General features: G+C 40.8%; 1 protein-coding gene across 4 annotated transcripts in view; it reads left to right on the top strand.

Moving 5' to 3' along the window:
- Positions 1 to 24,005, top strand: part of APP (amyloid beta precursor protein) — a 204,243-nt gene that overhangs the window by 77,318 nt on the left and 102,920 nt on the right. For all 4 annotated transcript variants that reach the window (XM_064644010.1, XM_064644008.1, XM_064644009.1 and 1 more), the window contains exons 4-5: positions 20,900 to 21,012; positions 22,485 to 22,678. In XM_064644010.1, coding sequence (XP_064500080.1) covers positions 20,900 to 21,012; positions 22,485 to 22,678 — 307 coding nt within the window. The remainder of the gene's footprint in view (positions 1 to 20,899; positions 21,013 to 22,484; positions 22,679 to 24,005) is intronic.

The following is a 24,005-nucleotide window of genomic DNA, read 5'->3' as shown; positions in this document are numbered from 1 at the left end:
TTTTTTTAATAACACAATACTTTCACCAAAACATCAAAATTACTTTTCTGGAAAAACGTCTCTGTTTTTTAAGTAGCACAGTAAAATGGTTCTTAATTTGTTAACCATAGCAACAAAATTTAAAAATATACATATATATATATACTGTAAGCAGCAGTATATGTAGTAGGTTTTCTGTTGTTGCAGTTCTGGCAGGACATAATCTGCACATTTTTCTGGTTGATTTAGGCAGACAAGCCCCTCTGTTTAATGATTTCAGTGGCTTTCTTTGAAAGGTATTTTGTCTTTCATTGAGAGACTTTAGACATTTGTTTATAAGTATGCTCTTACATTCTCATCCTTAGTGGATAGCCTGGTTTTTGGGGAAGGATTGCATCAGAGAGTTTATCTGTAACCTTGGAAAAGTGTTTGCAAAATGACTTTCAGTAAGTGTAGGAAAGAGCCTGGTTAATTTTCAGTCAAGTATTTCTCATTTAGGGCACGTTGCCCTTCAGGCAAAGATAAAGCTGGTACTTAGGATGTGACAGCACCGCACCTCACCATTTATCTGCCCTAGAAGGATAAATTGTCCATAACTGGAAAGGCAAGGCTGTACTCCAAGTGCTGGAAGTCACTTAGGTCTAGCACACGTTCATTCATCAGATCTCATCACTGACAACCTTTGGATGAAGTCATGGCCTCACATTGGCCAGGCTCGGACCCAGTAGCATTCCCAGGAAATGGCAAGATGGGATTCCAGGGCTGCAGGGCTGTGCCCACACAGCTTGCTGGGATACCACCAGCTGCCTTCCTGGTGGATGGATCACTGCACTCAGAGTGTGTCCCTGGGGAAAGAGTTACAGCACTTCAGGCCCGTGTAAACATCCGAAATCTTCGCAAGATGAACATGCTGACATTTGAAGGTCAGACATGCTTCAACACTTCCAAGCCCTTACCCACAAGCACAGGCATCTTTGTCGTGCAGTCTGAAATCCCCTTTGGGTTTCTCTCTCTTTCACATGGAAGCCTTTCCTCGTGCCTAACAATAAGAATGTCTGCGTAGCCAGAGATGTTTTGTGCTGAAATGTGGGGAGGTGTTTTCTCGCAAAAAGCTTCTGCAAAGGAAAATATAAGTTGAGAATGGTTATACATGATTTGTAAGAACCAAGCATCCGTTAACCATCCAGGAATTCTGGTTTTGATGAATCCACATAGATACTAGATTCTCTTTGAAATTGGACAAGCGAGGTATTTTTAGTGTGCTTGTCATGGGATGAATGGCAGCAGGAACCCAAGAACTTTCTGATGTGATTAGGTTTGATGTTTTGGGTTTTTTTTAACAGAACTGTTCCAAATTCTAGCGCTTCATACTTTTGATGACTTTTTTTGGCAGGGGCTTGTTTGAGGTTGTTTTTGTTTGGATTTTTTTGATAGGTTGGGGTTTTTTATGTTTGCTTCTCTCGAAGCTCTTCTAAGTTGGACACGTGGTTTGTCAACAGCGCTGAAAACTGAGAGCTGAGTAGACTACAGCTATCAGCCCTCCATCTAAGTCATGTGCCAGAAGAAGTGGAGCTGTAGTGAACTTTTTTTAAGGAATCATTATGACTATGTGTGAGGTTTTTTTGCTTGGAAATCTGTGTGAAGGTCAGGCGGGGACATAAGTGTTTGGGATGGGGAGGGATGGTCTGGGGATCCAGCTTGGCCCCAGGAAGCTGGAGGGCTGCTGCTGGATGGATATTCTGTCACCTCCAGAGAGCGCTCTTACTTCCCTCCTACCGCCACCATCCACCTGCCAGTCTTGGCCTCTGAGCACAGAAGGTATCACGAGTGTCTGTAGGCTACTCATCCCTGTTGTTTTAAGAAGGTAAAGGAACTCTGGTACCCAGGGAATGCACTGGCATTCACCAAATTGAGCATTTCATGGGAATGTCTGGATGTTTCTGTTTAATCCTGTGCTTGCATTTACTTATTTATTCTCCATGAGAAGACTTGCATTGGCTTATTTGAAAAGGACTGTACTCTGCTCTACTCCACTTCTGCCTTTTTTGGGGCTAAAAGCAAAGGAAAATGCCTGTGTAGGGGAGTCACAGAGTGATGGAAGTAAAAAATCTGCTTCTGCAGACCAGTTGTGCATGGCCAGTTTGGTTTTAAACTTCCTAGACTTGATCTCTGTATACATAGATCACACCTGCCCTTGAATCTCAGCTTGTCATTTCATGGGAGCGCTGCTGGGTCAGAGCCTGGCAATACCTTGATGATACTCACAGCCTCCTTGTTAACAAAATAAAACTAATAGCTTAAATACTTTATTAGGTTGAAGAATTGCTGCTGATTTACTGATTGCAGTATAGTCTTCCCTCATGAGCAATTTCATCTGTATTAGTGAATGCGTGAGCAGTTCTGCATTTTGCTTTTGCTGTGGATTTAAACTTAATCCAACATTTTGAAGTTTCTTTACTAACCTCCAGGCTGAGAAATAATAGTAGGGTTTTTTTAGTATTTTCAGAATCACATGGAAACTTTCTTAATGATCACTAAGGGAACTTAAAGGGGAATTTGTTCCAGTTAAATGTGTGAACCTGAAGCTAATACAAATCCCTTCAGTTTTCGTAGAACATGTGAATGTGCTTTAAAAAAAAAATTTAGTAATAAACTTTCTTAACTTCCTGAATTTCTGTTGTTGTTTTCCACTGAGGAATTTTTTTGTATGTACCTAAAAAATGCCAAATTGGTAGTTAAGTTTTAGTTCTGTACTCAAGCTGATGTACTTAACCCAGCCATTCAAAATGCTTCCTAATTGTTCAGTTTGAAATACTGAAAGACAGCAAAAAACGGTACTAGGGATAATGAATGAGGATCATGATTATTGAAGTTATTTACTTTCTGCATTACTCTGTTTGATCTTTAACTCCCAGTGGCTTTGTCGGTGAGTTCTTGATGTGTAAAATATTTAAATTACTCCCTTTTTTTCTATTAGATCACTGCAACTAGGTCAACAGAAAATTGAATCTTAACCACTTGATATCAAAGTTAATTTTGGTAACACAAAATAATTTTGACTCTGTAGTAATACCAGCTTCTTTTTCCAGGAGGTACTCGGGTGAATACATAAGCAATGTCTGCTTCTTAGGAAGTCTGATCCTCCATGCTTTGAAGGAGGCTGCTTTGTATTTTGGTGTTTCCCTTGGCTGTTCTTAATTAAGTTGGTCTTATATATGGTCTTATATAGTTTTATCTAGGATGCAATTTCTGAATATCTGTTATTTTGTCAAGTAATTCTTTTCCTTGTGAATGATTATTGACTATTCATGATCAACTTCTGTGACTACAGCTGTCTGGAACCAGTCGACCCAACAGAGATTACAGACCCTTTGGGAAAAGGACTGTCTTACCATTTTTATGTAACTTAACACAGGAACACTCTGCCCTAGAATCACAGAATATCCTGAGTTGGAAAGGACCCACAAGAATCATCAAGTCCAACTCCTGGCCTTGCATAGGACCATCCCCAAGAGTCACACCCTGTGCCTGAGAGTGTCATCCAAAAGCTTCTGGAACTCTGTCAGGCTTGGTGCTGTGACCACTTCTCTGGGCAGCCTGTTCCAGTGCCCAACCACCCTCTGGATGAAGAACCTTTTCCTAATATACAACCTAAACCTCCCCTGACACAGCTTCTTATGACTGAAAAGCCTGTATTTCACAGTAAAAATGAGAAATGATCAGTAGCATGCACAGGAGCCTAGGGCTGGAATTGTTTTCTTTTACCTGTTTTCTGGGATTTGTTTATTCAGTCTGCAAAAAATAAGTGATAGGCAAACTCCTTTGCTTTGTGTACTATGGACTTCTTCTGTGACACATCTAGTGCCATCTTTTTGGAGAGCAACATTGAAGAATATTTCATTCTTACACTGAAATCCCTTAGAAGGTCTGTAATTGACCTCCAGTTCTGCTCCCTGTGTACCAGGCAATTTTTGTTACTTCTGGCTGATCTTGAATTGAATTATGTCCTTTTTCTTTAGTCTGTGAAACAATGAAGTCTTTTAGGCAGGGTTTCCCTCTCTGATGGTGCCTTCACTACCATAGGGAGGCCAGTAGCCATCTTTGCTGTTGATGGATTTTGGGGTTGTCTTCTGCTGCCTTGTCCTTCGGCCTTCCTCTTGCAGCTCAGTTTGTCTTGGTTTAGCAAAGATCATTTGGGAAGCAGTTTTGGTGAAGTGTGAGCTGAGCTGACAAATAATCCCCAAATTTCGTTTCAGAAGGGGGTGTCTCATCTTGCTGATGGCATGGTCACAGGTGTGGTCATGCTGGCAGGAGAACAGGCTGGGGGTGCCACTGAGGAAGAGGAGGTCATGGAACAACCTGTTTCTGAGAAAAGCATTGGCCAGGGTTGGCCTGAGCTGATCTAAACCCACATTTACAGTATTCACGATTCATTGAAAATGCAAGCTCCCATGCTCACCAGTGACCTGTGAAACATTTCTAGCTCTCTTGGGTTTTATACTCTGAAATACTGGCTTGACTTTGAAAATAGCAAGCATAAGGTGTAAATCACAATCATTGTTGTATTGTTGTTGTAGAGCACTGAAGGGATAAACCTTTCACAATTCTTTTCCTGTTTTAGATCTTGGCCTAAAGTCAAACTTCCATCTAGTTACAGTGTGAACTGCCCCTCTACATGCCCCCTTTCTCCACTATGTAAATAATAAACGCTGTGATATGTCACTTTGTTGTCAGTGTGGGAAACAAGGTTTTAGATTAAAATCTGATTGAATCTTAATCTAACATTTTTCTGTAGCCTACCCAGAACCTTCTTAGTACTTCATTTATTCTCCTTTTTTAACTGACAATGATACCCAAAGTTAATCTGACATGTAAAGAAGTAATACTGAAGTCTCATGCACCTTTCCTTTTTGTGAAACTCTGTAAAATGATAGGCAGCTGTTAGGTTTTATTTCAATTTTTGATTATGTAACTGCCCTCAATTTACAAAATGTGTCCTATGTCAAGGTGTTTCAAGAGCAACTTTTAAATTCTAATAAGAATAGAAGGTGTAATTTCAAGTTAAACTAATACCTTTTTCATAATGTGTGAGCAATTGCCTGTGTGCAATTACTGTTATCTCGTCTGTTACAACAGAACCAATTTCCAACAGGATTTTGTACATTATCAGGTGTAAAGCTCTTAAATGTGATCTCAAATAGCATGCACTGTGCTGAGGCCAGCTAGTTTAGTTAAGGACATTGGAGAAGTGGGAGGATGCCTTTCAGAGGCTCCAGAGTGCTTTGAGGTGCCACCTCTCCCTGTTTGTCCTCCTCCCTTCTTCCAGCTGTATGGCTTGTAAGGAATGTGTCTCTGAGATTGTTCATTGGCCAGAAATGCTCTTGTTGTCAACTGCACATCACAAGAGAGAGCCTGAGCAGTGTCTTCACTGTGTTTTGGCCTGTGTGCCACACCAATGTGGGATAATTCACACCCAAACATACCTCCTAGAAGTTGAGTATCAGTAGATGATACCTTCTTGTGACACTGATGCCTAGAACTGTCCTTGTTTTTGATCTGTCTGTTTGCCGTAGAATTTCCCATTATTCTCTCTGGATTTCTGTTTAGCACATGACAGGTGTAGCAGAGGAGGAAATGGGGTAAAATAACATCTTTGGGGAAAACCTGCTGAAGAACTCATTTGGTCTCCCATTTGGCAAAACTGTTTTGTTTTTTTTTAAGTACTGGTAAAAGGAAAATGTTTGTTTTGCCGAATTGAAACATCAGGTTATTTGACTCTTGTATCTGATGTGGCAGGTTCAGATTTCTTTCTGAGCAGGAAGGGCTGTGCTGCAGTAAGTACTCGAGCACCTTTCCTGCTCCACTGGACCTCTCTGAGAGGGACCCACCTTGAACCTCTTTAGGCAGCTGTGGTTTGAAGCCCTGGTTAGACTGTAGAGTCCAGGCAATATATCTAAGAAAAAGATGTATTTTTAACTGTGACAGTGTGTACAAAATTCTTACCTGAATAATTAAATCCTATTTAGGTGACATCTTTCTTGTTGGCAATTTGACTTCAAAAGCAAGCAAAACTCTTGCTGTCCTGTTCTGTCAGTATGTTATGAGTTTATTGATGAGGTATCTCCTCTGCTGGACTTTTAAGAGCATTGAGAGACGGAATTGGCTTCCAGGGCAGTTAAGGTAGAGGTACTTGGGGGAAGAGGCAGCACCACCAGCAGATCTTGCACTGGAGCACTTTTTTGTGTCTATTCTCCATTTCTAGTTGCCAACACATCTAGTGATGCATCTGCAATGCTGCCTTGCTGCCGACATCAGAGGAACTGCACAGAGTAATGTCAGTTTTCATCTTCTGTTCTGAAAGTTTTTGCTCCTGATCATAACCTGTCTCCTTCCCAGTGTCTATCCAAATGGAATTTGGGTTTTCCTGAGCAGTGCTAATGAGCCACTTTGGGTAGCTTACTGTTCTCTCCGTGTGGGAACTCGTAAGATGCATTTCAGCTCATCTATTTAGATACACATTGTCAAACATGTATATAGAAATACATAATGCACTGACTTGAATTTCTTTAGTATCATTCTTGGGTTGTCTTACACACTTGGGACAGATGCTTTGCCATTAATTTTTTCAGTGATGGTTCAGCTACACACTTTTGACCAGGGGCAGAAGTCTGCAAAGGATTTCATTATAAAAATAAGCTTTTATAAACCCTTTAGATACATTAGAAACTGTTCCATTCCAGTGCTTTGTCTTGATTTATTCAGTCTAATTTGGTCACCTGTGCTGTAGGCCTACAATATGATATAGATACTGTTCTTGTAGAGTTTAATGTCTTCTTACTGTTGCTCATCTTACTCTAAAATCCATTTACTCTCATTTTTTTGTCTGTTGATGTTATACAATGTATTTGAATGAAAAAAGTAATCTTCATTCTAATACTGTAGTTAGACTAAGACACCAGGCAGTGTTACTAAGCTTAAAGTCTGTGCAAATAACAAATACTATTTTATTATATACCCCTGAGTATTTGCAAGTAACATACTGTTTATATTAATCCTTAAGGGCAGGATTTAGTTCTCAGTAAAACTTGGTCTTCCTTGTTAATCTTGACTTGATTTTTGTCCATAATGACTTGATGTACAATGAAGAGAAAAAAATAAAATAGGTTGGAATTGAATCACTTGATAAAATATGAACATCTACCAGTTAATTCTTACAATGAGAACTGGAGGAGAGCAGTTTCGTGAAAAAGTAGATGGAGGTTTTATTGTAGGTAGAAATATTTACATTCAATATTTACATGGCATTGGGCATTCACAAAAACTGTTGACTTTCACCAAATGCAGAAAGTGTGTTACACTGACTAGTGGGTTATTGGGTGCCCTCATGGGAGGGTTAGTGACAATACAGAGCTTTTGCCTGTTAGTTACTCAGAGCAATTCAGCCTTATCATTAGGAGCAGTCACTACTTTCACATCTTAATCTTGAAATGGTTCGTGGAGAGTTGTCTTGGTGAACAGGACCCTGCATGCTTTCCTCTGTCAGTGTGTTTCATGATAGAAGCCAGAAATTGTATTTCCATTGGGTTTTTTTTTAAAAAAACTATTTTCTCATACCTGGAGTGTGTCCAAAAAATTTGCATACCTAGTGAGGCAGATGATTTGTCTAATCTAATGTGCTGTCTTCCTCATTAGCCAGCTTCTCTTCTCCTCATTGACAGATACATTAAACAAAGCAAGTGCCAAAACGAAGCCCTGAAGTGCTGTACTTGTTCCTTCCTTCCAGGTAAAGGGCATGAGTACAGTACAGCCATGAGTCACCACCCACTGAGCTCGACAGCACAGTCAGTTTTGCACCCAGCTAGGAGTGCATCTATGCAAACCCTAACATCCCAACCTGGATACAAAGATGTTGTGAGAGGGAGATGCTAAAATTAAGGTAGATAGTATCTGTTGCCCCGTTTTTACAATCTTGCCACTTCATCCTAGAAGGCAAATCAGGTGAATCAAGCACGATTTACCATTGTTAAATTTGTTTTGGCTATTGTTAATCATCATCCTCTCCATGTGCCCAGAAATGGCTTTCAGTAGGACTTGGTTCATGATTTTCCCAGAAAGTGAGGCAGACTGGCCTGTAATTCCCGAATCGTTTTTCTTTCTATGTGGTTGCAGCTTCTGCCTTTCTCCACACATCAGGAAACTCCCTCAGATTCTGTAATCTCTAAAATATGTAAATCAGTCAGGTTTTGCTTTGAACCTTGTACTTGAACCTGGTTTATAAATCAAACAACTTGAAGCTTCTGAACATGAAGGTGTTCTTTGGAAAACCAGTATGTTGTAGTTGTAGACAGGTTTCAGGGAGTTCTCTATTACGTTAATACTTAAAAACCTGGCCGGTCAGAATTATCCTCACATGAAGAAATGCCAGTGTTTATCAGCTGTGTTTTACTTGTAAAAAGTGGTGCTTGCTGAATGCAGAACGTGACATTGCATTCAGTCCATCCATCTGCTTCTTTAGCTTCCTTGAGTTGCCATGTGTGAGTCGGCTCTTCTGTTTCTCTCAAGCTGTCCCATCCCAGCTGCCCTCAAGGCTGAGCTGCCAGACTACGCTGCCTTTACCCTTCCTGCCAGATGGGTAAAGGCTCTGCTCTCTATAGAGCAAAATCACATTTTGTCAGGTAATTTTTAATCTGGTTACCTGTAGACTTTGCAAAGCCTCACAGTGGTTCCTTGTTTCCCCACATCTCTGGTAATACAGTGCAGTATTTCACCCACAAGTAGTAACAATTTCAGAGTAAGTTTCATCTTGGCAAATAAAACATTCAGTTCTCAGTGGCATTACAGGAAGTGATTGCTCAGGGTGTTAATAATCAACAATCTGTTTTTCTGCAAAGTTGATCTTCAACTGCTGCTTATGGAGTTATTTATTTCAACAGCTGCTTATGGAGTTACTTATTCACTCATCAGAGCCTTTGCACAAGATGGTATTGCAGAAACATTTGCTGCTTGAACTTGATTTCGTACTGATTTCTGTTCTTTGCCAGAAGAGAGAGAGGGAGATCAACAACTGAATTAAATATCTACTGAAGTAAAAAGAATTCAAATTTTTATGAAGAAGCATGCCCTATGAAGGTGTTTAGGAAGGGGTGACTGGGGTAATAAAACTGAAACCTTGCTGAAGTTAACATTTCCTTGTTTAAAATGTGGTATATTCCCCATTGGAATGCTGGTGTTTGAAATGGCTTTTGATGGCCAAATGTTAAATGTCTGTAGCAGTTTCATTCTTTGCACTGATCTATGGGCTTATGGTCATTACTCCCCCTACACATCAGTGACTAGTGGGGCCTTCTCTAGCTTCACTCCTAATACCTGATGCTTTACTCCAATTACCAAGAATTGCCCATCTCATCATATAATAATGCAAAGCACAGGGATTACTGGTCCAGGTTGTACTGAATTATTTCCAAGCATCTTATCTTTTATGCCATCCTTCCGTTTAATCGGTGTCTTTAGTAAGTTACTGGTACAAATACATAGGGTGTAAACGAATTAATTCAATTACTTCTTACTGGATGTTGTTGCCATTTTAGAGCCCATTTTCCAGGTACATCTTATGTAGTGAAGTGCATTAAGAGCCACTTCAGGGAGGCACGAAATTTTAAACCGCTTGGAGATTTGCGTTTGCAGATCTTGCTGCAAAATATGTCTGTTGTGAGAGAGGGAGCAGGAACACTGACAGCCAGCCTGCAGCTCCTTGTGCAGCTCAGCCAGCACACTGAACGTGATGTTAATAGCTGCAGTGTTCAAATTTCTGCATTTGGTAGCATTTATGAAGCATAATCTGTTTGGAAATTCAGACATATTGTGAAAACCTGAAGGCAGCTGGGGGGAAAAAAAAAGACTCACAATACAAGATTCCTTAAGGCTTGAAATGTATCTGCTCTTTAGAAATACCACTAAGTGATGCTTGGTATTTATATCTAAATATAAGGAAGAACATTAAAATGGGTCCTGCAGTATCAGTCATCTTTATCCAGTCATGGTATGCAATTTTGTTAATTTCTGAAAAGGTTCTTAGAGATGTTTTTATTTTTTAAAAGCGACTGGCTTTTGTTCTCTTTTGACATTTTTGGAAACCAACTTCATAAAAACAGTACAGAGAAGAGTGAATGTTGCCTTGAGTAAGTCTGGGAATGGTTAAGGACTTGCATACTTTACATAACTTTTTAACATACCAATTGAAAACAGTTCAAACCAAACAAGGGGGATTTCTCTTTATCTGATGTCTCCCTAGTGCTGATTGAGTTACTCCATTATGGTGCAGGAGAGAGCCCTGAAGAAGAGGTCCAGCACTCACACCTGAAACTAAAGAGCTCCTGTAAATTAAGAAGTGCTTTGCCTGTGTTGATCTTGTGTCATCAAATGAGATCACACCTCCTCAGCTTTTCCTTACTGTTATTTTTTCCATGTTGTGATTGCCAGATACATACCATGACACACGTATCTCTAGCTTTTCTCATAAATTTGGAGCATGGGAGATACAGCTTCCCTGGCAGTGTCAGGGACAGTAGTTGGAGGGACCAGTTGGTGGGAAACATGATCCAGTGATATTCAGTGCAGCTCTGCTCCTGTCTGTCACCTCCTGTGGGAACTAAGAGCTCTTAACTTGTGCTGGCTTTCCATACACAAGTTCTCTCAGCATTCTTTTTTGGTATTTGTTTAGTGCTTGAGTCATGCCATTCTCTGCTATTTAGTGTCCTGCCTGGCAGAATGGTGAAGGATGTCATCAGTCATGAAAAAATGTGCAAATGAGAGAGAACTTAAGCTTATGAGTACAGGGAATAAAGGGAATCTCAGAGAAGTCAGAAGACTACAAGACAGGAGGCAATTAATATTTTGAGATGCATGTGAAAAAAATCGAAATGTACTTTATATAAAGGAAGAGCCTGAAAATTATGAAAAGAATGTGTTTCAGCAAAAGAATTCACTCCACCTGAGGCTTTTTCTAAGTGTCCCCGATTTTTTTTAATAGCAGTATCTCAACACTAGACTCGTGATTCTGGTATAAAAACTGTTTTAGAGGTGTACAGATGACCGTTCTTTGTCCTGAGGATGAAATAGGTCCTTCCTTGAGGTAATAGGCTGTCCTCTACCAAGAACATGTAGCACCCATATGTATGACATTCATATTTCCTCCTCTTGAGCCTTCCTGGGTTAGTCAGTCCAGAGGGTGTTTTTTACCTGTGGTGCAGAGGTTCTTGGAAAATGTGCTTCCTTAGAAGAAAACCTGTGTTCCAGCCAGTTCCCCAAATACCATTTGGTGTCCATATTGGTATACTTTGTTTTACCCGCTTGTCTCAGCAGCCAGTGACTCTGAGGTCCTTGGGACCTGCCCAATGATGGCTTTTGTTAGCTAAGCACTATGAAAAGTGGAGAACAAAAGGCCTTTGGTGGATTTAAACCCTGGTTGATGGAGAATTGCTCTGTATTTTAGCCCTGTCAGCACACACACACAAAAAAAAAATTAGGACCAGAAGAATCTTACCTTGGTAAAAGGAGGATTCCCAAATACCTGGATTTTTTTCTGCTGTGCCATTCTGGTGATGGGAAGTCCTTAGCATATGAGGTGAGGTTCAGAAATATTTTGATTTTCTTTCCCTTTTGTTTCCCATTCCTTGCACTCCTGCTCCCTACATGTAAGTACTTGGCAGGGATGTGTGCACTTGAGCGTGGAAGCAAAAGAATTCGACTGTCAGAAGAAGAAGAAATATTTATGAAGAAAACATCTCAGTTTTTGTTTTTCATGATAGTGAAAAACATGGGGGGCATGGATGATCAGGTTATGCTTATCTCTTGTGTCCCTTGCACTTCCTTTTCAGGCTGAGGTGGTCAGTGCTTTGAGGAACAACATTTCTGTGTTTCTTTCACTGCACCTTGCTGAACAAAGCTATGCAGGGACAGGATATTTTCCTAAAGGAATGGCAATGGCATGTCATGGCAGGGATATAACTGCATCTTTCAGGCAGTACTGTGTAGGCAAACCCTGAGGGCAAATACTTCCTTTAGAGTGAAAATGCTTTTATCTTTGGAGATACCACTATCCTATTTTCCTCCTGGATTTTTTTTCTTCTACTGAGTTGTGGCCAGAATTCTGCTTGGAGGGAATCTTGATAAAATCTTATTAAATCTTCACAAAATGGTCTCATTAAGCCTTTCACATTTAGAATTTGTTCCTTAGAGTTTTCTGGTACTGCTTTTTTTTCAGGCTTATTCCTTTCTGTGACTTTTACTGACTTTTCTGTAGAACAAACAATTTCCAGTAATTTTTTTGATTATTCTAGTTTCCCATTTGAGGAGCCCAGTAATTCCTTCTGTTATTCTGTATGCTGTCAGTTTAGGATGGGACCTGGAATCTCAATAAAATCAACCCCCTGCTCCAAAAACCACCAAAAAACCCTACCCATGACCCTGCAGCAAGCACCCACAGGTGGCATCCTTCACAGTCTTTTTTTCCACTGTAAGCAGCTATGCTTCCATCACCAGTGCGTTCACCAGCCCTTTAGAGCAGCTGAGCGTTTCCTCTTAACAGATTTGTCAAACAGGACTGCTGCAATAATGGAGTGAAAAGTAAAAAGTGGATCTGAAAAGTCTGCTGGGGCTGCAGAGGAGTCAGGGGAAGGAGCAATAAGCAATTAAGCACAGTGTGGGAGGAGGAGAAAAGGGTTTTACTTGGGCAGAATCACATAGAAGCTTTGTAACTGAGGCAGGATAGAGTCATGCTGTCCAGAGTGACATCTCTAGACTTCGTTATTCCTGCCATTTTCTAACTTACAAATTGCAGTAAATTAGGCAGGATCATATGATTAGGAGGGAAGGGAGCTGTGTCTGCAACAAATACTCTTTCATATGTGGGAGAAGCTTTGCAGATGTAACCTGTGCACTGAGAAATGGGAAGGGAGAGCAACTCAATCCTGAAATTTCTCTTCTTCCCCAAATGAATTTTGCAGGCTGCTTTTGGACCTGTTTCTTAGTAGACTGAGGCAACATTTTGATTTGTGATGCAGGCCAAGAAAGTTTGCTAGTGTGAGTGATTGGTGCCTAGAGGAAGAAAATGGACAGGGAAACACGTCAGATAGCCTTTTTTCTGGGTAACCTTTGCTGCTGGTCACACTGATAACAGCTTCTGGGAGGGTATTTTTTGACTTTGTGGCCTTTCAGGAAGGTGGGACAGGAGCAGGAATCCCACCGTGTGGCATCGCCCATAATGGTGGGGTAATGGACTTTAGCACAGCTCTTCTGTGTTGCATTAATGAGCAAGAGAGGGACAGAAAAGGTGTCTTAGTGAACTCCCAGCAAAAATTTCCTGTGAAGACTGGGGAGACAAGTAAAAAGCAGGAGAGAAGTAAATGAACTTAATGCTGCAATGAACTGTTGAGGTACTGCGGACTTTTAAAGAATGTTTATATGCTTTGTGTATAAATATGCCAGAGTGTGTGATGATGTATATTTGAATCTTCTTGCATGTAAACAGATGTATCTGTTATTGGTGTAATGCATCAAACCTGACCTTGTGTTCTGTCTGGGAAGGAAGACAATTTTATCAGAATATTCAGTCAGGCAAAAAAATAGCAAAGTGAGCAGAAATTCCACTTATGTCTGTGATGGAAGAGCTGCAGAGGAAGGAGGAAGAAGGTTTGAGAAATAACTCTTTTTAATGTATGGCACCCTATGAAAATGAAGACATAATAATGTGAATTAATTACATGTATATTTCTTTGTATATAGTTGATTATTTTAGTCCGAACAAGTGTACTTTGATGGATTGTACCTAAAGGGTTTTAACCCTTTGACTCCAGAATTTTGTATGAGGTATTTGGACTTTCCAAAAATCACAGTAGAACATGTGATATATCAAGACTGAAGCTCCTTGTTATCATGCACGTGTGGATATTTAGGTGTCAGTGAGTCCATTACAGTGGGGTTTTCTTTTACCTTGATCTTGTGTCCCAAGTGTATGTCTTGTGCCATCCCACTGTCATTGAAGAGTATCTTAATTGTCTTGATTTCTCAACTGTTGTAGGAGCATCAGGACACTATAGTACAGCTAGAATTACCAGTCAGTTTTTAATCTAATAGTAGAGCTTTGCTCATCCCAAATTGTTGCCTTTTGTAGCCTAATAAATGGATAAATGTTGTGAATAGTAAAGGTGTTTTACTTGAGAGATACTGCATCAGAGTGTATTTGTTGCTATGCCTACTAAATAAGAGAAAAATAAACCACTTTTTAGTGGGTGTACTCTTTACCTTTTCAAGTTTGGTTGAAAGCAGGAATACAGAAGCATTCAAGGACTTTTTTGAAGCAGAAAAGAATAATAAAGCTAGAGACGCTTGCTTTGATGCTGTGAAAATGTTTGTTGGAGAACCACTGGCCTTTCAGATGCTTAAAGCATAGTGGATGGCTTTGCTCAAAAAATAATAAAAAACCTCTATGGGAAATAACTTTTTGGAACTTAAGGATGATACAGAGAAGTGTCTAGGGTCACTCTTGGTTTTGGCCGAGCCTCTGGAAGACAGAAGACCTGCAGCTGTTCCCACTTCATGCTCCAGAGGTGGATGTGCAGATCGTGCTGTTATTTCTGCTCCTACCCTTGAATTTCGGGTCTGCATTGCTGTCTGTCTGCAATGCTGAGGGTCTCTAACCGAAATTCATGTAATAGATTACAGATAAAATGGTGGAATGGGAACAGTTTTCCTACAGAGCTGTTTTTGGAGGAAGTTTTATGGGCAGGAGTTTACTCAACAGAAAAGTATACATGGTTCAGACTGCTGGGACACAGACGTCTTATATTACCAGTCCCACCTTGCCTTCCTGTTGGCTCATGATTAGGTATTAGGGAGAGGCCTTTAGCTTCCATTTTAAAATTAGATTTGAAATTGAAGAAATCTGCAAATCCCTTGTTTACCATAGACTGTTAAAATCCTTCAAGCTAGACTGAAGATGTTTAATAGTGTGGCTTAACATGTGTCGTGCTCAAGTTCAGAAGAAAGCCTCGCCATGGGCTGAGGAAGGCATCCATCCCTGGGGGCTGGCACTGCAGCAAACTCTCCTTCAAACCAGGTTTTGACAGACACAGCCTCTCCCTCTTCATCTGAAGGTACAGACTCTAATATAGCGAATGCACTACGGTTCATTTTATCGCTGGGTAATTGTGCTTACTGAACCATTTTACTGAAAAATTAAACACATTCTTAAAGTATCTAGGTGCTTCCCATCTTCTCTGCTTTTCTGGACTTCTGAAGAAAAGAAAAAGCATGTTCAAGAAAGCATTGCTACTTTGCAGTTGAGACCAGTGTGTTTGGCTTGCAGTCTGATGCAGGTTGTAGCTAACTGTTAATTGCCAAGTGAGAAAGCATCACACATAAAGACTTTGGTAAGCATCTCAATTAATGAAAGTACCTAAAGTTATGTGGCTGCTTAAATAGATGCAACAGTGTACGTGTAGCATAATAAGTGGTAAAGAAATGTGGCTGGGCAGGCACAAGGGCTGGCAGAGGTGTTGCACCAGGGGAGCAGGGCAGTGCAAAGCCTCGTGGCAGTAGGACGGGGAAAGATGCAGGGTTGACTGCTCTTTGGTGCTCATATGAAGTGTGTGATGGCTCTGGATAATCAGTGCAAACTCTCGGGGAAATAACACATTTCTCTGAATGTTCTCAAATATGTACTGTGCAGGCACTTGAGCTTGTAAATTTGTGTAAGCGAGGCCCTTGTTCTCATCCGTGACGCTGAAATGAAGCCTTGAGCCCCAGAGTCTCAGCATGTGTGCTGCCTCCTCATGCTCTGTGTGAAAGTGCTCCTCTGAACGTAATTTGAACATGCTTATTTTTCGGTTTGGAGCCATCTGCTAGCAGATGTTTGGTTTTGTCACAGATTTTGTTTTGTTACCTTTATCACCTTGTCTTTGCTTTCTTCCTGTGCAATGTTGGATGGATGCTCATGTCCCATCTACTTTATGCAGTGACTGGAAAATCTGCTGATCAGGACCATGTCTCATGCAGTATTTTTATTTTTAATTACTTTGCCCTGATATCTTCCATTAACCAGCTAGGGCAGTCATCTTTTATGAACGTGCCTACTTGCTGAGCTTTTTTCTTCCTAGAGAAGTTTTAAAAGAATGTGTGAATTATTGCCTTCACTATAATCCTCACTCTTTTATTAGAGGTTGATTCTTAATGCTTTTCTTAGTATTTGCAGTGTTGAAAAATGAAATTTCTGGGCCAGAACTTGTGGTCTTATAGCAAAAAATCTGTTGTTGTTCCAAGAGTATTTTTCAGAGGATAGGATGTCCTTGACTGAAATAAAATTATTAATTTTATTGTTGTTGAATGATGTGTGATGCACCAGGGTGGGGTAGTCTGAAGAATTCTGCAACAAACTTAGTGAAGAACCAGTATTAAGAGGGGGATTACTGACCTTGTGGGGGTTTCAGTTGGCAAGAAGCAACTTGCTTTGCAGCAGGTTCTTGGCCTTCAGCTAAATGAGGGGTAGACACAGGGTGGTGGCTTTTAATGTGGTAACATGACCTCTACTCAGAATTCTCCTTTAGGGCTGTTTTCTCCAGATGGCCAGAAACTCACAAGCCAGCAGGGTCTGGTTTTGTCCAGCCCTTCCCTGCAAGAGTGGGTAAGCAGCTACTGGAACCCAAGTAGCTGTTTTGTTGGTGTGTTGGATCACTTGAGAGAGTTTAGTGATTTATGATCAGCAGACAAATGGTGCCATCATGGTTTATTATTAGAGTGCCTCTGCAGAGCACAGATTTCCAGCTGTAATCAAAATACAAGAGGTGCTGAAGAAGGCAGAGAAGTACTGGAAAACAGGGATAAATATGAGGCAGAGGTAGTGCTAGTGGTGGTAATGATTCCAGCCTTCTGTGGTGTGGATTTTGTACAAATTTTGCAAGCCCCACTTTGAGTGGTGTGGTCAGGGCTTAGCTATGGCTTGCTGGGTGGGTGGACGGGGAGCAGCAGGGACAAGGTGCTGGTGAGAGCAAGGGGACAGCTTAGGCCCAGGGAGGGTTTTAAGGCAGTGCTGCTGCCTGGGGAAATGCTCATGCAACTTGAGTGTTGCAGGCAGGGTGTTGAGGACAGCCTGGTGTGGTACAAATCAGTATGTTGCTGTGCTGGAAATAAAAATAATGCTGGAGTTGAATTTTGCAATCCCAGCACCTGGTAGTAGCAATTACAGCCAGCACTGGGCTGGAATTCTCCATCAGTCAGAACAGTGTACTAATGCACAGCTCTCAGTCATCGTGTGTCCTGGCAAAGAGAAGCAGTATTACAGTTTTTCCTTACTTTTGGAGCCATACACATTTCTCCTTCTCTTTGGAGGTGCAGGATTGCTCTGCCTTCTCATGTGCTTGTCTCCCCTGTGTATTCTGCAGTTTACTCGTTCAAAAAAAGCAAAGAATCCTTAAAGTCTTATGACTCAGCAGCATTGAAAGTTAAATGTGTACTGGAGTAATACAAGAGGAAGCTTGCCTGCAAGACAAAAGTGTTAGAAGTGCTTCCTTCTGATGAATTTGTGTTTCTATTAGACTAGCCCAGGCAAAATAAATGTTGCAGTTGTCAACTGAATTCAGTTTATTTCATCAAACTGCTACTTGAACGTTGATTTATTTAAAAGAGCAACAACAAAAATAGGACAAAAGTTCAGAGCTTTACACCTAAAATTCAGTAGTAATTACCATGAAAGGAACATGAGCTTTGTGTACATCTAAATAATGGACAGAGTTCAATTTTGTTTGTAATAAAAAATAGAACTGAAGGCAATAGAAATCACATGTAAAGTTGCAAGTGATTGCTATTGCCCAGATTTTCACAACCCTAATTTATTGTAATTCTGTATAATGAGGGAGTGTTACATTGAACAACTGTCCTTCTCCCCATGGATATTAGTGTGCTTTATCTTATTAATTGCACACTCAGGCATACTTGTGATGACACTACAATGTCTGCCCTGGCTGCAGTGCCCAAAACTTTGGACATATAGCTCTCCATCTTTTGTTTGGTGGCTGTAACTCAGGGGTACGTTGTATTTGTTTCTTTTCACAGAATCCCAGAATGGGTAAGGTTGGCACAGGATTGCATCCAGATGGCTCTTGAATATCTACAGAGAGGGAGGCTCCACACCCTCTCTGGGTGATCTGTTCCAGTGTCCATCACTGCACAGAAAAGAAGTTCTTCCTCATGTTCAGGTGGAACTTTCTGTGCATCACTTTCTGCCCATTGCCTCTTGTCCCATTGCTCAGCACCACCGAGCAGAGCCTGGGCCATGCCCTGACCTTCAGATACTGACAGACATTGATGAGATCTCCTCTCAGTCATCTCTTCTCGAGGCTGAGCAGGCCCAGCTCCCTCAGCCTTCCCTTGTAAGAGAGATGTTCCAGTCCCCTCATCATCTTTGTGGCCTCCTCTGGACCTGCTCCATGAGCTCCATGTCTCTCTTGTACTGAGGAGCCAAGAACTGGACACAGCACTCCAGATATGCCTCACCAGGGCCGAGTAGAGGGGCAGGATCACCTCCCTGACCTGTTGGCAATGCCTTTCCTAATCCACCCCAGGATCCCATTGGCCTTCATGGCCACAGGAACATGCTATTGGATCACAGGCAGCTTGTCCACCAGGACCTCCAGGTCTTTCTCCACAGAGCTGTTTTCCAGCAGGTGAGCCCTCAGCCTGTTCTGGTGCCTGGGGTTATTATTCCCCAGGTGCAGGACCTGTTACTTTGCTTTACTTCAGACTGTTCTTCTGTGACCCACTCCAACCTGTCAAGGTCCTTCTGAAGGGCCGCACAGCACTCCGGGGTATACCATGAATTGCCTTCTAACTTCATACACACAATATTGTAGTCATATTGCAATCCTGTTAACATCCCCCCTGTTAAGGGGAATGGAGTAGTTTTGTGCAGACGTAATCAGGTGTGTTTGTACTTGGACTCGTACCTGTGTGTGTCAGAGAACAGATGGCACAAGCTCACACACAAGCACCAGATTGAGTTTGCTGGAGTAAAACCCACTCCAGGATTTTTTGTTGTTGTTGCTTTATAGAAATGTTTGCCCTAAAGACTGCTTTGGATGTTTTTCGTGCTTGAACAGCTGGAAAGGTATAACTGCAGTTCTCCATTAAGTTATCGTGCTGTAGGAGAGCAATGTCAACATGCTCTTGAGTCTTCAGCAAAGCAGCCCTGTGCTTGCCTAGTGCTCGGGTACTTTACTAAATTGAAGTATTAACAATTGCCAGTTACTTATGGACTGAGTTACTTCAAGTCTGTGACAGGCTGGTCCCCTACAAAGCTGCAAATTTGTTCAAATTTCACTGCAGGATTAGTGTGTGATGCCTCTGGGAGCAGAGACTGTTAACTGAAGGTGCAAATTTTGTATTTTGGGTTACCAGAAAGTGTTCTAACTCATTCTTTTTGCAAGTTTATTTTATACACCTCTAGGAAGCATTTCTGTTAATAATTTGCAGGCATCAGAGTATGTTATGGAAGATAAAAATAAGAAAATCTGGTTTTTCCTAGTTAAGTGACTTAAGTAAACTAGTTACTAGTTCCTGAAAACTGACTGACTTTAAAGGCTTCAGATCAAAAGCACTGAAATACAGCAAGGAATTTAATATGAAATACACATATTGGTGATTAGCAAAGGTATATATTTGTTAAGTTCTGCTTTCTCCCTCAATGCATTGGGTGTTAGTTAGTTTTGAAACTGACTTTTTAATTGTAAGCCTTAAAGGCCACTTCATCAGCTCCCTGAGATGGCCCTCTGCTGAACAGTAAACTTGTAGTCATCTCATTTTGATTAATTAACCTTTTATTACATCCTTACAACCATTGAACCACCCCGATACTACAGGCTGTAGTTTTTTGGAGGTTACAGACTACAGGTCTTCAGGGAGCTGATCATTTGTGCCAGCTGAGTGATGTGGTTTTGCCAGTGCCTGTTCAGTGTAACAGACTTCTTGAAAGAAGTCTGTAATTTCCTCCTTAAAAAATATCCTTGGGGGGCTTGGAGGTTATTTAATTATAAAACCAGAATTGTACAGAATTACAGTGATTTTAGTCTAATAAATCATGTTACTTATCATCTGCGTTTCTTCTTATTCGTGAGCGTCCTTCATTTCATGAGCATTTACATTTTTGTTCTACTTTTGAAGACAGAACAATGTCTGGTCATTTATGTCCTTGGTGAAGAGCCCTTTTTCCCCACTTCAGTCTGACCAGGTACTCTGGTGATCATGAATCATATTGTTCCCTGGCTGATGAGCTCTGCTTGCTTATCAGCCTTCTGGGCTAACCTGAATTCATCTGGCTGATGAAATGAAGTTGCAATGAAGAGGCTGCATCAACAAAATAACTGAATGTGTTGCTCTTAGTGTTGTGGTTCACGAGAAATACTCTTGAATTGTTTGAAGCAATTTGTTGGTGTCAGATTTGTTTTGTGTGCAAAAAATTAAGTATTTCAGAACACTTTACACCCTCTCCCTACTGCTATTAAGATGAAAAATGTAGTTGTCCTTCCCTGTCCCCTTTAGTCCCCTTCTTGGAGCTTGATCCACCATCCCCTGACTTCATGTTGCATCACACATGTCTGCAATGGGTCCTGCAAGTTTCACCCAGGCTATATGGAAGTTAGAATATTACACTGAGGTTTTCATAACATAATACCTCTGACATCAAAGACAGGAGCTACTTTCCAATGGCAAGTTGGAAGAAGGTCATAATGGAAGCACCACTTCTCTGCAAACAGACCCTGCCTCTCATTCACAAAAGCTGCTCTATGCCTAGATAGAGGTTTAACAGGATGAGGTACTGGAAGAAAAATTAATATTTTTTGTATTTTTTTTTCCTTTTTTTTTTCCCTTTCAGTGGGCGAGTTTGTGAGTGATGCCCTTCTGGTGCCAGACAAGTGCAAGTTCCTTCACCAGGAAAGGATGGATGTGTGTGAAACTCACCTGCACTGGCATACTGTTGCTAAAGAGGTATATTCATGTCTTAAAATTTCCTGCCTTCCTTCTTTAAAGCTGTGTCGCTCTTCTGAGCATGACTTTAAATATAGCAGCAGCATGGAAAACAAAGAGCAGTATTCCGAAGGTTTGGGTGAATGGCATTTTGTTCTGCTTTGTAAGGGAGGAAATGGGAATCTGAGCACATCAGAGTCCGTGACTGGATACTTACCATTGACCTTTGAACAATGACCCTGTTTTATAGCACTGCTTTTTTCCTCACATCCACTCCCACACCCACTGTGTTTTCTGCCTCCCCTGGCTTCCTGTGTTAGTGCTGCTTTGGAACTAAATGCCTAGACTTTGCCTTTAATCATCATCCTGGATGGACATTATCCATTATTTATTGTGGATATTGGTATGCCAGGTGCCCACAGAAATCAAAGAGGCCTCAGAGAGTGCACTGTATGAAATTCAGCAGAGAAGGGTAGGAGAGCTGATAAGAACTAGAACTAGCCAAACACATTTTGCAGTCAGGCACAGAGTTTTTACAATTTACCAGTGCTTTACTGAAAACAGAAATAAACTTAATATTACAATTGCTAATGTGTCTTGGACATCTTTTCCTTATGTAGAGAGGTTTTAGGAGTAAAAGCCAAGATGAGCTTCCAAGAAGATTTCTGGCTGCTATTTTGTTTGGAACCTCTTAGTTTGTATGTTATCCCACCTTCTGGAGATGAAATTTGAAATGTGCTCAGCAGCTTCTCAAATTTTCAGTTTTTGCTTGAATCATACTTAAGTGAAACATTTAAGGCACCAACCTTCACACAGGGGAATTCTAGTTCATTTTGACTACTCGCAAACTTGGAATGGCAATAGCCTAGAAGAAGAACACTGTGCACCACTGAACTATTTTCCTTTTTTCACCTGTCATACATCACTTTTATCTTTCTGTCCTACATCACTGTATCTTTAAGGTATAATTTTGCATGACTGTTTTGCAGACAAGGCTAGGAGGAAATTTACTAGCAGAGGTATCAGACCAGATACAGTGTGTTTCCAGTATGACAGGTATTTCAAATATTAATCTATCCTGCAGTGAACTCTTCGATAGCACTAGTGAATCAGGGTTGGGATTAATACATCAAATTACTGGTCTGTCTTCAAGTTTGCTGTTTATGAAGCAGAGCCTGTGAGCGTTTTAGACAAGAGGATAATGGAGTTGTCATGTATATGAGAGAAGACAAGTTTTTCTGTACGGGGAAAAACTGAAAGGAGAGCTTTTTGCTTACAGTGGTTTTGTGGACAGAGCCAGGGACCTACCTACAGTCAGGCAGGGAATGCAGACATGACCTTTGAAATTGCATTTCAAAATTCAGAGATTGTGCAGTTCACCAGCTTTGACTTCCTAAGGCAGCCCTTTCATGTTTTCTCAAGGTCTGTGACAAGTTTTTTCTCTCTTCCTCCATGACAATATTGTTGCTCTTCCTTTTTTCTCTTTTCTACAGTCCTGTAGTGAGAAGAGCATGAATCTGCACGACTATGGTATGCTGCTGCCCTGTGGGATAGACAAGTTCCGTGGTGTGGAGTTTGTCTGCTGCCCCTTAGCAGAGGAAAGCGACAATCTTGATTCAGCTGATGCCGAAGATGATGATTCAGATGTCTGGTGGGGAGGTGCAGATGCAGACTATGCAGATGGAAGGTAAGAGTGACTTTACACCCTTCAACTTGTTATGAGCATCATGTTAAAGATGCCAAAAATCTGTCTAAAAGACCTCAGTGTGGAAGAGTCACTGCTCTGTATACGTGAACTTGCGCCTGCAGTGATCAGAACAGAACATCAGTGTTCTGTTCTACTCAGTTATTTTTTCTTTCTGCAGAAAAGCTTATTGTTAAAATAGTTACTGCACTTTTTGATACCTTCGTAATTTCTTCAGTGAGAAGTATTGCCATATTTATAACAAAAATGCTTAAATACGTACTTTTGGACAACTAAATGATAAATAGTATACCCTTAAGACTCTTCATGTGCAGTCTGGGGTCCTGCAGCAGGTAATCAGCCAACATAACCAGTGAAAGTTTTGAAATGTTTTCATTCGTAATAGGTGTTAGTACTGTAAGAATACTTTTCTGGTGACAATTAGTTTTTAAACAGGATCTAAAAGAAAATATGTTTCAATATCTAGCCTTTGACAGAGTCGTTAACACGCTGCTGTTAAGGTGGAGCATAGAGGTTTCCTTTGCAAGGCAGTTGTAGGTGGGAAGACACCAAACTTGTCTTTATCCTGCACGTCCCCTGTGCACATAACTCTCCAAAATGGCCTTCTTTGTAAAACTAAGGACTGTGTGCAAATTTTGTTTGTGCTTCCCAGGCTTTCATCACTTAGGACTGTGTTTCTACTTCTCAGAGCTGATACTGCATCTTGGTACAAATAATACACAAAGTCTAAAACTTGGGGCTGTTTCAAATGGTTTCAAGGAGAACCCTGAAAATAAATGGGGTCCAAATTACGTGAATAATGCAGAAAGTTGAGAGTTCTGAATTGTGTTGTGTTTGGACTTTTTAATAATCTAGATGGAAACAATTTGAGGAATAATGCAGAGATGAAGGACAGAGGTTGAATTGCCGTAATTTGGTGTGATGAGATGGCATTACGACCTAGAATAATTAGACACCATGTCATAGTGGGCATCTAAGTCTTTTGTGACAAAGCATTAGTAAGTCTTGCAGGGAAGAGTCCTTTGTGAATAAAGGAACAAGTTTAAAATAAATATTTTCCCATGGTAATTTCCAGGTTTTTGTCATAAACAGTAGTGAATGGTCAGGACTGTTTGATACAAGAAGCATCAAACTTTGCAGATTCCATCTTGATCCAGGATGGATTCCATCTTGAAACTTTGCATATTCCATCTTGGGCTTTCTCCTGATTTGTACCTCTGACCTCTGTCAGCGTCACTATTTATAACCCTTTCTGCAGTATTTGTAAAGCAGCCTTTGGACTGTCTTTGTGCCATTTCTGTATATTTCA

This window comes from Pseudopipra pipra, chromosome 2 (genome assembly GCF_036250125.1).
Source record: "Pseudopipra pipra isolate bDixPip1 chromosome 2, bDixPip1.hap1, whole genome shotgun sequence".
In the NCBI taxonomy this organism is placed as follows: domain Eukaryota; kingdom Metazoa; phylum Chordata; class Aves; order Passeriformes; family Pipridae; genus Pseudopipra; species Pseudopipra pipra.
This window is presented reverse-complemented; position numbering and strand designations above follow the sequence as displayed.